Genomic DNA, 14,368 nt, shown 5'->3' on the forward strand with positions numbered 1-14,368 from the left:
GGAGTTGAGTTCTATATAATAGAATCACATATTGTGATAAGATAACTAGTATCCGGTTGAATTTTTGTACCAAACTGGAGTAAATTTCTATGACAGTTATGAGTTTATTCTAAAAATATACATCGAAACCATAACTGACTGGCTTTCAAAATTGTCAAGCCACTTGCCGATTATGGTATTATATTTTCTGCCAGTTTAGTGCAATTTCCTCGCTTCTGGCTTCTGGCACACCTGCTCAGGTGGAGCCAAACTGCAGCAGTTTCCTCCAAACATCGAATCATGAAAATTGCATTGAAACTATTTCAAGTTTTCCGGACAAAGCGAAGGCGGGATGAAAAGTGGAAAAGCGGAAGAGCGGGAAAGGCTGGGGACTTGGTGTTAGTTGCTGTTTTCTGGCAACTGCAGAGATGCCGCTCAAAAATTCATGAGTGCGAAAAGCCACAGCAGGAAAAGTCGCATATAGAAGCAGTTGAGAGGGCGAGCAAAGTTTCGACAGGCAAACAAAAATCATAACGGAACCAAGGAGGATTGTGTCGGCGGATTCCCAGGACCTTTTCTCTTCCCGCTCCTCCTGGCCATGGGTTTGAATGTTTATTAAAAGACAATGTCACTAGAGAGGCGAAAAGAAGGCTGCAAGGGCAGAGTGAAAAGGACGAAGGCAAGGACAGCGGAGCTCGCGACCAGAAAACCTCAAAATGGCATGAAATGTCAGTGATTTGACGCTCGGGGAGATTCGGGTAGTTAGGTCCTCTATCCCCTCCAGGAATTGCTAGCTGCTCATATGTAAAGTTACAGTCGACACTGTAGTGTAAAGAAATAGAATCCATATTAGCTACTCAACAAATCGAAGTTGGGTAGTTCAAGTGTAGGATTTCATTTTTCATACATGCACATTTTTCAGTGCTTAGATTTGGTTTTGGTGTGGGTTAGCTTATTCCGAGATTCCACTGTAGGCAAATGCCAGAACTTGGAGTGAGGACTTCAGGCTGAAGTCATTGTCGTCGGGCAACAAAACAAACTGCAGCGGCGCAAGAAACACAGCAGAATACGAATCCGAAAACTGGGAAATGGGAAATGGGAAAACGGGGCAGACTTTTGCTTTTCATTCATACGAAATTACCTGCGGCCAAGAGCTTAATGCCAGTTGGACTGCAAAATCCGCTTAGGAAGTTGATACAATCAGTTCCTCTCTGGCCAGAGATGCAACCACTCCGAGCCTCCACAACCCACATCCTGCTCCTCCATTTCCCACTGCATCCTGTGGCCTGCATGTGGGGCGAGGATGAGGACGAGAACGAGGATGGGAAAGTGAATGTGGATCTGGCTGTGCATGTGGATGCAGATGGATTCATTAAAACGAATTGCTGCGAGTTTAAAGGCCTGCCCTGCAACGATGCAGACGGAAAATAAGAACGTTTCTTATTGCATTCTCAAAAATATATACGTTCAGTGCTTAAATAAATTTAACACACATTATATTATAAGAAATAACTAGGCCTAATAGTTCTCTGTTCTTTATTATCCTTTTTGGAGATATTTCTCCCTGTGCACATTTATATCCCTGCCTGAGTGTGTGGCTGACGTTTGTGTGTGTGAGTTGTTTTTGGGGTTTTGTTTCGGGACTCATTGACGTGCAACATATATGGTGAGGGGGCGTGGCCGGTCTGCGGCTACTGGGGATTGGTTTTGTTTGCGCCGCAAAGTATGGAACGGCTGCTGGCTGCAAGGTTCTCTGGGACAGGATCTAAAAAGGGGCTCCAATGGGGCTGGGGCTGAAGAGCTGGATGGATGAATTTGGCTTGGCTGCCTTATTTCGGTTAAAAGTTTAGCCCCATACATAACTGGCCACAAGTGCAGAACGCATTAAAACTGCAAATTAACTGGAGAATAGAGCTGATGGTGATCTAGAAACCCCAACGCCTAATTAGGAGAAGAGGTTCCGCCCTTCGACTTGCATTCGTGAGCCCGGCTCTGAGGTCTGTTAATTATTTATGCTTTACATTTAAATGCACAGCTTAGACTAAAACACACACTCCAAAACTGGGCGTTCCACGGCCTTTGAGCCGCTTTCCACTTTCAAGTGGAAAGTGGAGGGGCCTGCTGCTGCTGGGGCAACACTTCCGCATCGGGAAAATGGGAAAGAAAGCAGAAAGCATAAAGCATACAGCTACAGTACACACACATTCGCATATGGCATAAGGGCTGCTCCACACCCACACACTAGCAGAAACACACTGAGAAAGCCAGATAGGCTGGCATATTGTGCTTACGCATACATTTGCGCAGACAAACACAGACCCAAAGAGCATCCTACATCCTACATCCTTCATCCTTCATCCTGCGTCCTCTATCCCAAATCCGAAGTGGAACCGAGTCGAGTCCCCAGACCGACTGAACTCCATGTAACATGTTAATGAACTGCGCCAACTGTGTTTGCACAGAACTTAGTGTAATGTAATCCAGGCTGGGCACAGAATCAAGCTGGAACCCCACGTGCACTGTGAAAAATGGGAGATAAATGGACTTAAATAGATCTCAGTTTTGCAAGGCGGGAAAGCTTCGGTACAAGATAGTTATTGATTCATCAGAATCTTCAGAAAATCGTTTTAATGGTGCCAAAATGTAAATGATATAATGCTTTCTTCAGTTTGACCGCAGTGTACGTACCCACGCACACCCACACACACACTTACACACACTCTCAGGGACGCACTCACACCTCAACGCCCGATGTGTCGAATGTTACGCTAAGGAGTAACTTTGACATTTACCATTCAAGGCTTATGAGTGCCACCGCAGTGGAATGGTGCTGCGGATCCTGAAAGGGGAAGGATACCGTGTTGCCCGCCCGGGCAATTGCCTTATGGTTATTTTCATAGCCCTGGCCTGGCCACAAAACTGCGAGCCAAGTGTGACAGCGACATGGCCAGGGATGAGGACCCAGCAGAGGACCTGGTAACTTGAATGGAGGCTGGGCGCTTTCGCAGTGGTTGGCAAAAGGACGAAAACGAAGGACGCAGGCTGGGCGAAGGAATAAGTGTGAGTTTGCAACGGCGACAATCCAGCTGGGATTTTCTCATTTTCTTTTTCTTGGCGTAGAGGTTTTCCTGTTGGTACTTTTGTTGTGATAGTAAGGGAGACGTGAGTGCAAGGGCCTCACACACAGGACATCATCAGGTGGAAAATTAAATTGCATTTAAGGCAATTGACAGGCCAAGACGACGGGCCACATGTGCCGATGAATACTTCTGGAAGGTGGAAAATGCCTTCGCCAATTATTGGACGCAAATCTAGCAAAAGGATGAGCGCACTCTCTGCAATGTTGAATAGAGCTTATTGGTGGAGGCAGCAGCTTGCAGCAGCGGAAAGTGCACCGCCTTCTATTTTTCTATGTGCAAATCAGGTGCAGTAGTTAGACGTCATGATTATTCATACTGCTGGCCGAAAGTCAGGACGACTGGGTGATAACGGAGAATGCGAGGAGCGAGGGGAGAGTTCTGCCCACTGCCCACTTGCACTTCCTGCAGTGTCATATTAATTTAGTCAAGTGGCCACTCAAATTTAGCCAGGACTACAACTTGGCTGGAGCAAGAGTGTATTGGGGGAGGGAGATGGCAAGGCAGGACTGTGAGGACGTTAAATGTGCAAATGACAGTGCCGTCTCTTTCTTCGCCACTATCTCGCCTCTCTCTCTCTTTATCTGCTCGCCTCCCGTCGCCTGCCGTCTCTTTCGCTCTTTGAGGCTGTAGTGTCTGTGTGAGATTTGCATAAGTGCAGGGGTATTAGTTTGGGTAGAATGTCACTGACTTTTGTCAGCCGCCCGTCAAATGGGCGCCCAAAAGTGTGCAAAGCGAAAGCGGTGAAAGTAGAACCGAGTAGTAGGCGAAATGGGGGGGGGGGGGGGGGGGTGCGACTTTCCGGGGAGAGAGGGAATAGCGAAATGCCTAATGATTACAAATTGCCAGGGGCAATTTTAATAACCGCGACGACCGCAGAGCAATAAATAAAACTCACAATAAACACATTGCAACAAAGGAAGTGCGGGGTGGCAGGCAGGCAGGAAAAGCTAGAAGCTAAAAGCGGCTTTAATGCATAGCTGCGATTAATATTAATTTCATGCGGTGCAGCGCTCAGTTGGAGGCCATCTATTCATCCAGCCAAGTCAAGTCGGCTAAGCCCAGCCAGCTTTGAGTGCGGTATACGGCCGGGGCAATGTAGTCGTGCAGATGAAGATGCAGATGCAGATGCAGATGCAGATGCTGATGAAGTAAAGTTGATTTCTCTGAAATGGGCGGGAAAATGGGCGGTGAAATGGGGCTCAAGCTCGAGGACAATGCCGCCACATCATGCGCATCATTAGCCGGGATGCAGAGCCAACTTTGAAGACTCCCTGATTTACACGCAGAGAAACACTAATTAGTACTGCAGTTTTTACTTGTTCTTAAATTTTAATCAATTTAGAAACTATGCAGATGGTCTATGATTCGAGAAGTCCCTATTAGGTACACAGCATCTCACCTTAAATTTAAAAGAAAACTGTGTTTTAAGCATCCACTTAAATTGCGTAAAATTTTGCACCAGTGCACTCGCATTTAGTGCAGTCTGTTTCGCCTTCCGCCATCGCATTTTCCAGCTCATTTCGACTGGCAGAGATTTTCCTTGTTCGGTCTGTTCATGTGCTTAAGCTTGAGCTGTGGCTTCATCCCAAATCGCTGCTCTGCTCGATGCCAGATAACCGGCTTCTAATTGGTATCATAACTCTGGGGCCACAGCCCGAATTCGATATACTCAAGAGCTCTTGTCTTGAAACGCCGCTCGCCAGAAAACTCGGTTCGCACGGTTTTCCCCCATTTGCATATTCATTTTCCACATAATCATCATCATTATTATCGTCAGGCCCGTGTGTGATCCGCACTGATGGAAAACTATCAAATTCATGGAGTAATTAACAGAGCTGCGGCGGGGCAAAATGGAAAATGGGAAACGAGAAGCGGACGGGTTTACCAGCATTTGGGAGCCTAAAAATAGAATTTAATTTGACTTTTGCCAGTTGGCAGACGTACGTACACCTGTGCGGAAATGGCGGAGGATGGTGATGGTGATGGGGGAGGGATCGAGGACCAAGTTCCCCCAGTGATGTGCTGACAGCATTAATTTAAATGCGGTTGTGTGATTTTGCCGCTTGGCGTGTCAGCCAGTTGCTTAAAGCTTAAAGACAACATTGCAAATTAATTCGGCAAAATCCTTTAACCTGAGAGAGAATTAACCACTGGTCAATACTTGATTCTGCTTAGTAAGAGTACTTATTTTCCGTCAGTTGTTAGTACTGTTAACTTCTGGAAACATTGAAAGTTACAAAGCACTTTAGCAATTTTAACACAACAACTGCAGTGTTAATGCACGTAGTTTTAAAGGCATTATTGTTTCAAAAAAGAACGCAACTTTGGCTAAAAGCAAATATTAAAGCTGGTGTGCTAATGGAATCAGGTGATTAGTGCTAGGAATGCACAGTCCCCTTTGAAAGTAAATTCCATGTTGAAAAGCTGCAGTCTGCTGGCCCCATTCACTTATTTCCCCTTTTTTTTCTATTTTGCAGCTCTCCGGTGCTCGGCAAACGACAAAACTAATTTATGGCATTAAAAATGCATATTTTCTAGCAGTGCGTCGACAGTTTTTATCATTTGCCAGAAAGGCAAAAGGCGCTATCCACCAGCAGCTGTGCCAGAAAAGGAAGCTAGGAAGACACGTCGGTCGAGAATTGGATTTGACTGCGGAGGATTTTGAATCCGAGTCCGAAAGTTCTTTAGTCAGCAACCGAAGAAGCGTAGGATAATTCACATTTTTCTCACGGCAACTGGCAACGAAATGGCTTTCCTATGTGCACCGGTAAGTTTCGCTTTATTTGGCTTCCTTTTATCCCCCAAATACGCCATACATCATGACTCGATACTGCAGTAAAAATTATAAGGAAATGGTTTGCACTTATGGCGAACATCAGTCTTAACGTGCCATACGTCGCGTATGCGTGATATTTTATCCATTAAACTTTTCCGCGCTCGTCACTCTTCGTTCGCAAGTGATTTTAATAATGTGAAAAATGTCAGATCGTTATGCTTAAACTGCCGCATGAAGCGTTATGGTCCCAAACTCTTGCATTGATGGATTGCAGGCGGCCAAATTAATCATACGCCGTGTGTGCTGCAACAGTTATGCCGCTTTAAGAGCGCCGTATAATGATGGTGAGTGCTTCTGGGGGGGGGGGGGGTCAGTGAAACTGCGGCATGTTGACAAATAAACATACGCCATAATACGTGCAAACTCCGGTCGAGAATAACGAAAACAACAGCTACGGATGGATAGATAGAAGCCGAAAATTGAGAGTTTGCCTTGTATTAACAGCTGCCCGCAATGTCAATATTCCTCGTAGATTCCCAGCCATCCCAGGGATGCGGGATGCGGCGAATCTGCGAAAGCAACAAGCAGTGACAATGGCGTCGTCGGCATCCCAAAAGCCAACAGCCAAGGCAAGCTGGAGGCCCATCTGCCGAACTGTGGGCCACTGAGCATCCTGGCGATAACCAATCATTAATGTTTCAAATGAATCTAAAAAAGTAAATCCATCTTATCTTTAAATATAGAAATCTTAGCAGATTTCTTTAAATCTGCATCTATGCCCGAGAGTATGCCACGTGTCCTTTGAAGAAAAAGAATATGCCTTAAAGTAGGCACTTATAAGTTTTTATAACTAGACTCCTCTGACCAAAAGTATGCAAAGATTTTCGAATTTTTTTTCAACTCTCCTCAGAAATTGCAATATTTCTACTATGTGGCTCCACTGTTCGAAAGTCGAATCCCTTTACGCCAGTGCCGTCGACTGCCGGCTGTTGTGAGTGCTGATTGTCAAGTGCTCGACCCAGACACGTGCTTACACAGCTATCCACAGCTATTCTGCAGCTGCCACGCCCCATTCCGCCGCCCCTCTCAATATTTGTTGAATTTCGAGTTAAGCAAACGTGCAAGTGTATTTAATTTGTGATATCATCGAGGGGCTGAAGGGGCAGCGAGCGGACTGAGGGTGGACTGGGCAGCAGTGAGGTCACTCGGCTTACCCGATCCTTGGCCAAGGGCTTCGGTATGGCAGTTCTGTGTGTCCTGTACGTGTGTGCGTATGGCCATTAATGCAGCATTTAAGGATTTTGCGGTCTGAGCTGCAGGCACTTCAATCGGGGAGAGGGCGAAACAATGCCACATTCAAGTGCATTTGAGCAGCAATAATTTTTGCGGTGAGCAGAGACAAAAGCCTATTAATGAACACACAACAACAACAGCATGCATTCTATCTGCGGTTGCAGGTGTGTGCGTTTCATTTAATCAATCATGTATTTAGTAGACAAATCGCTTAAGACAAAAGCCCCCCAAGAAGCCGAGTTAAAAAGCTTTTTATCATTGGACTCGCACATGATTACATGATTACGTCTCCGAATAGAAGGATATCAATCTCTCTATAAATCAGGAAAGTGGGGGGGAAGCCCCCTTTGGATTGTGCGGCTCTTTAATTGAATTTTAAATTACACCCATCTCGAAAAATGATTAGCGGCCTCTCATGCATAAATAAGTTTTCGATTCTGTGCGCTAATTTGAATTGCCGTCGAAAGCTGACAAAGGGTATCAATTATCGTGGTCAGCCTAGAATTATGCCACAAGGATGGCATAATGCCCGATTACTCCCGATGGGCAGGACGAGCCCTAGTCCGCCCAGTTGGAGGCCACTTGTCATAGCTGCCAGAACAAGCCATGCTTCGGACTTTTGTCAGTGACCAGGCCTCCAACTTGGTGCACCGCAACAAAAAAAAAATTGGGAACTACTATGTCAGAAGGCTCTCTAGATCACAAAGTTTTCTAAACGCAAAGTGAAGCTTAAAATGGCAATGTTTGAAGCCCAACATTCTTGTTTAAGACAAACCTTAATCTTCTGTGGCAACCTGACTAATAACTTTTGCCGTTGACTCTATCAACTTTCATCTTGATTGGCCATAAAGTTTGGACTCTGGCAGGTTATGTGTTTGCTACTGGTATGTGCAATTTTTGGATATTTTTCCGTGTATGAAGGCGGTCTGCACTTACGCCCTCTCCGCGCCCATGAATAACTGCTCAATGCCCAAACACACACACATTCGCATGGCTGACTGCTTGCGTCATCAGCATCGTCAGTGGAGTATCAGCCTTGGCATGCAGTCAAAACGCAGCTTCTGCCCCTCCGCACTCGCCTGGGCTGTGCTTCACAACTATTTTTCTATGTCAGGGGACAGGATGCAGGACGCAGGACACAGGACATGGATGCAACTGCCCCAGACTGCGGCGGAGGCCACTGGATGTCATCAACTTTGCTTTGGCTCTGCCGAGAGCCTCCGCAAAGGCAGGGCAAACAAAAAGCTTAACCTCAGCACAAATTTAAGCAAATATTTGCCCGGCCTCCACCTTTTCCCCTCGTTGGGCAACTCCACTCCTTCCCCGCGTCTGCCTTCCATTTCCATTGATGCAATTGAAGCCGGAAGCAGTTTACTTTTATTTTGCCCCTTTTTGCGGTGTCAGCAAAGAGTTTAACATTAGGCAGGTGCAAGGCGGCCACAGAGAGAGAAATCGCCAATTAGTTGCACTTGGGTGAGGAAACTTTAAGAAGCAATCAATTAATTATTCCCAAATTAAGCTTTCTTCGGCATAGATTTGGCTTACAAGAGCAACAGTTATCTTGGCATAATTCCTCAAGATCGAGCATATATATTTTCAAAATAAAGAGTACAGTGGTTATAAATCCACTTTTTTTTCCCCCTGTTTCTGGGATTCACCCGACCCGTCGAGGAAACGACATTCGCCTGATGCATGCACGATTTTAATCGGTTAAATGCCAGGGGAAAATGGGGGAGATGCAGGCCATATCTTGCGAGCAGTGCCAACTAATGATGCGCAAAATGTTTACAAATCATTTTGTCAATAACGAGGAAGGGATAAAGGACGGAGGATCCTCCGCCATCTGAATCGGCCCATAATTTGCCCACATTTCTTGCATTCATCCGTTGGATGGAGCGGCCATGAAAAGGTCATTAGTGTGTGCGTGTGTACGCAAGTGTGTGCTTGTGTGTGACACAAATGGCCATTCAATATGCCAAGAAAGGGGTCGTAGAAAGGGGGGAGCAGTTGGTAGCAGAGGGGGGAAGGACATGAGCTAAAGCCAAAGCCATAACAGCCACATGCTTTTTTCCACAACATTAACGCAAATTGCAAATAATAAAAATTCAAAATACCGAACCGTAGAAAAAGCAGCACGTGTTGCTGTTGTTGTGTGCCCACTGCGGTGTGTGTGTGTGTGTGTGTGAGGCCTCAAGTGGGTGGTTGGGCGTGTGTAAGGACGAAGTGGGGTCCTAAGGAAAAACCACAACAACGAGAAGCCATGGGCACATTTATCGCAGCCAACGAGGCATTTTTTAAGTCCTGCAAAGGTTTACATATGGCCAATGCGAAAAAAAAGTAGTTGGAAAGGAATGGGGAAAAAAGCGAGCACTACGGAAAACTGTGTTGGGTTTCCCAGGGTGAATTTCCTGCAATTGAGCCCTAATTGATCCTTTTGCGGGGAAGCCTTGTAGGAACTGCAAGTTGAACTTTGCCAATGGCCAAGAAGACAGCGAAATGTAAGAGAATTAAGCGAGCAATTTGTGTAAAAAAGATTCAGTTACGCTGCCAACAACATAGTTCGATTCTTTTTCGTAAATTATATAAACAAGTTGGCTCTTCCAATAGGGTAACCGGATATATCTTCGCGTTCCGCGGTACTCGCTTGATTCTTTCGCTTGCCAGGGAATCAAAATGGAAATCTATTTTATGCGGAGGCACGCAGCCTGGCCAAATCCTGCGGATCGCCCGCCCACGTCAGGGGTTTTATGTGTACAGCTGTACATATATATGGGCGGGGTCCTTTTCCTTTTCTCAGGTCCGTGACTGGCGAGGCGTTGGCGTAAATGCTTTGCGTATGCATCCATGCATGCGACGCCATCTCGTGCAGCCTCCTCCGTAGTCCGTAGTCCGTAGTCCGCAGTCCTTCGTCCTTGTTCTCTCATCCGCCATCCTGGTTCCCTGCTCTTTGGTCCTTGGTCCGGGGTTGCGGAGCTGGCATACAATTTATGTGCGAAATATGGCGCCGCACACCTTTTACTTTGCGCTACCTGGCTTTTCTCCGCAGCTTCCTTTGCCGTCAGCTTTCCTTGCCCGTTTCTTTTGCCGCTGTTTGTGGCCAACCTGCCACGTGCGGGACAAAATTAAAAGCCTTTGCATGCTCCACTTCGAATCTGAACGAGTCCTGCGGAAGTCTTATTCATTGCAGCTGCACTGGGCACAACTTGCGGGGGGTGGGGGGTGGGATGCTCCAAGCTCGAATGCCCATTTATTGAGTGAAGCGCAAAGACTCCATCATTGGTGGGAAAAATCGATTGATGCGATTGCTGAGGACATTATAATATATCTTAAAATAAGTATCTTCCATCCATCTAACGGCATGCTATTCTTCTATTTTCCCCGCAACGAACATACGACTGAAATAGCTGGCCAGAATAATGACATGGCGACCATTGGTGACCTTTCGATGATCTCACCGCCCACGTCTTCCATTTCGAACGACCAAGATCCGTTTGGACAGCTGCCCCCGCTACCGCCGCCACTGCGTTCCACCCAAGTGCTCCAGCCACTGAGCGTGTTTCCAGGTGCCCGCCAATTATTTTGGAATTTTTCGAGATATTTCACGATTTTTTTGAATTACTTTCTGCATATTTGGGTGCTGTACATATGTGCGCCAATGTGTGTGTTTGTGTTTGTTTGTTCTCCCCGTTGTTTGCCTGCAGTTCTTCGCCTTTTGTTTGGGCATTATTTGTTTGATTTCCATTTTTTTTTTTTTTGTTGCCAAAGTTTTTGTGTAGCTTTTTCCGCCCATTATAAAAGTTACTGTTGCACCTTTTGTATGAAATTTCTGATTTGGTTTTCTTTGCTTTTCTGTTGTGCCATTTCCAATTGATTGCAACTTTAATTGGTGTGTAGATTGGGTCTTTGATTGGTCGGTTCGTTGATTTATTTTTCATTCATCCACACACCATACACCTGCATACACTCGGCCTGCTCCACGTGACCACCATACCACTCGTAACACGACACTCATAGTCCACCTGTACAGGTGTAATACTGTACGACCACCACTAGCTACACTCGAAGTACACCGCCACCGAGAACCGCATTTTGCCCCAAAACTTTTGTTTAGCATTTTCAGCAGCATTCAGTCGATCAATCAATCAATCAGTCAAATCTCAAAAACCAATCAGTCCTACAGTCGCCCATTAATATATATCGAAGCCGACTTTCTCTCTCTCTCTCTCTCTCCCACACACACTTTCTATCTCTCTCTGTTTGTCTAGTTCTATATATTTGCTTGCCGTTTGTATTGCCACTTTTTGACTATATAAAATAACAGATTTGTTTGTGTTGCCACAAGAACCCGGTTGATTTCAAAGTTTCGAATTTTTTCAAGTAGTTTCCAACGCTGCTGTGTGTGTTGATTTTTTTTTGACGAGATTGTTAATTAGAGCGCAGCCAAAAAACAAAAAACGCGTAATGGCTGTCTCGGCCGCTTTGCAACAATTTTTGAACGCTAAAATTATCTGTGTGTCCATCACCTTTACATAGCTGCCTTTTTGTGTGTGCTGTCCAACGTGAAAACCGAAATCCAGCTAACAAACTGCCACATTTTGTGCTCTCTCTATTCTTCCATAAATACCAACAACTACAACAACAACTATGAACTACAAACTACAACAACCACCAAATGATAAATGAAAAATGAAAACGACAAAATCTCGACAATCTAAATATTTGCCTTGGTTCCCATGTTTATTTTAATGTTTGTCTTATTTTAAACAATATTTGTGTATCGCATAAAACGTGTGTAGAGTGAGTATAAGAGATAACGAAAAAAGAAACAAACAGCTTGTGGTATTATTTTTGAGTTTGTTGTGTTTAATTTCGGTTAAGTTTGTGCCGCTCTCTGTTGTCCTTTATTTGCTGCCCCCCCCCCTGAAAAGAGTGTCTGATTCCCTCGATTTGTAATTCTAAAACAATTTCCCCCCCGAATGGCAGTGTCCAATTTGAGCGAAGATTCCTACGATTATGTTTTTGGTGGTCGACGTAAGACTCCGCCCACAACAACGTCTACACAACTCAAGCTGACCTCACCGCCAGTGCGTTTGCGACCCGAAGGTGGGTAGTCCTTATTGGGAAGAGAGTCCTGCATGGAGCTTGCATTGTCCTGCTCACGCTGCACTCACGATTGGCATTGGATATTCACAAGCGCCATGCAAGACATTCTCTTGACCCCCCCAGCCACACAGATCACAGATATAACCAGAACCATTCTGTTATTTCAACACTGCCACTCTGTCGGCGAACCCATAGACGCCTATCGAGGAGCCAACATAAACAACGGAAGGTTCTATCGCCACTCCTTCAGCTACGCCCCCAAAAGGCAGCGCCACTCGAGTCGGGATGATCGAGACCGCGAGTCTAGGTTGAGATGTCATGGCGAGGATGAGGCCACACTGCGCCAATTGCTGCTCGAGTACGTAGAAAGTGGATCCTGAATCGGGAGTCCCGGGGCACAGAGTCCTCCGATCCGCTGGCAGGCGAGTGGTTTTGACCTCGTAATGGACCCGTTGACCTTCGGGGCCAGGAGCTCATTACGGGCCATTAATTTGCTGGTGCGACCGGAGGACTGGGTGGCCGGCCATAAATATGCGCTTTCAGTTAGACAAATAAACAGCAATTATTTGTGTGCGCCATGTTTATTTAATTTATTAAACAAATAACGAACGATACGTGTTTTTAGTTCGGGCGCAAATAAATTTTAATTTCCGTTTTAATTTGTGTGCCTTTCGGTGGGCTCATCCCTTTTTTCGGTTTTATTTTTTTGTGTGGCCTGTGTGATATATTAACGAGCAAATATGCAATGTATATGTTTAATGTTCTCCTCCCTCACAGATTTGCGCAAGTTATGTTCAGTTAAGTGTCCTGCGTGTGTCCTTAGACTGTCAATTATTCATTGAGGGCCTTTGTGTTGTGTTGTTTTTGTTGCGCAACCTTCCCGACAAAAGATATCACATATAGACCCCGATATCAAAAATCAACCGCGGCCATACGACATTCACCAAACCCCGAAAAGAAAAGCGATTAAAAGCGAGAAGTGAGCAGAGACTTTAAGAGCAACTTTAAAGCAACTTAATAAAGATATAATAATTGTAAAAGAGACTCTATAACTAATCAATTTATCGACGGAGTGAGTCCAAAGAAAAGCGAACAAAATGATGGGCACAATGCCACCCAGGTACATAACAATAGAGTTAATCTAAAAATTAATTAACTTTAACATTAACAATAACAATAGCGACAAGATCGCGCTGCGATTAAAATCAATTCGAACATCACTCATCCGCCATGTATGCAGAGCACACGTTTCGTTTTATACTTTCGTTTCATTAACCATTCATCGATTTGAGCTGATTGTGTGGCGCATTAATAACTGTGTTCGTGTACATTTAAATGGCTTCTCATCGTTAATTAAAAAATGTTAATTAGCAGCATTTGTTTGTCGTTTGCTGCCATTTTGCTTACACCAGACCGCCTTTGTTGCTATGTCACGCGCTGTACAAAATTGCAATTCAATCGAAACGTATTTACTTTGCTTGAACGTCACCGAGTGATTGAGCACATGTGTCTGTAATTTGATTTCCAAACTACCTGTCAATCACTTGAGTACATACTAGGGATGGCAAATCTACGGGAATCGGATTGACAATGAGATTTCCTGCGATATAACATCTATTTTAGAATAGTGCTTTCAAAATGTTGAACAACTTTTATAAGTAACAGGGAAATACCTCGAATATATGCAATATTTTGAGCAAATAAATATTATAGATTAAATGCTAAGATTAGGTAGCAGAAGATAAAGAAGTCATTGCAACTAGAAAATACACTTAAATAATTATTAAACCTATAAGCTTAAAATTTTACAATTTTTTTAAAGTGTTTTATGTGTAATTCTAAAGTATCGACATATTTGGCATCCCTAGTATTTGCGTGCTATGTATTTTCTCCTCCTGTGAATATGTCTGCATTGCCTGAAATGCATTTTGCCAAACGCAAACGATGCAAAACCGAAGGAGAATTCGGAATTCTGATGAAATGCATTTCTCGCGTGCATTCAAAACTCCCTGCCTCACATTTTGTACAATGTCTATACGTGTTCTTTATCATCCAATTCCCGAACCGCCCTTTGAAC

At 44.8% G+C, this 14,368-nt stretch overlaps 1 protein-coding gene and 2 long non-coding RNA genes across 22 annotated transcripts in view; all 3 read left to right on the forward strand.

Moving 5' to 3' along the window:
- Glut1 (Glucose transporter 1) overlaps window positions 1-14,368 on the forward strand; it is a 79,715-nt gene that overhangs the window by 47,578 nt on the left and 17,769 nt on the right. For 13 of the 20 annotated variants that reach the window (NM_001274303.1, NM_001316474.1, NM_001299966.1 and 10 more), the window contains one exon: window positions 5,597-5,886. In NM_001274303.1, coding sequence (NP_001261232.1) covers window positions 5,866-5,886 — 21 coding nt within the window. In that variant the 5' untranslated portion in view covers window positions 5,597-5,865. Of the gene's footprint in view, window positions 1-5,596; window positions 5,887-10,592; window positions 10,752-12,171; window positions 12,292-12,486; window positions 12,650-13,068; window positions 13,412-14,368 lie in introns of all 20 variants that reach the window. The other 7 variants (NM_001274304.1, NM_167846.3, NM_001274306.1 and 4 more) reach the window with 2 other exon arrangements.
- lncRNA:CR45809 (long non-coding RNA:CR45809) lies at window positions 118-820 on the forward strand. Its single transcript, NR_133147.1, has one exon. It is a non-coding gene; the product is annotated as a long non-coding RNA:CR45809 (long non-coding RNA).
- On the forward strand, window positions 1,105-1,448 carry lncRNA:CR45810 (long non-coding RNA:CR45810). The gene has a single exon (NR_133148.1). It is a non-coding gene; the product is annotated as a long non-coding RNA:CR45810 (long non-coding RNA).

Source organism: Drosophila melanogaster, chromosome 3L (assembly GCF_000001215.4).
Source record: "Drosophila melanogaster chromosome 3L".
Taxonomy (NCBI): Eukaryota; Metazoa; Arthropoda; class Insecta; order Diptera; family Drosophilidae; genus Drosophila; species Drosophila melanogaster.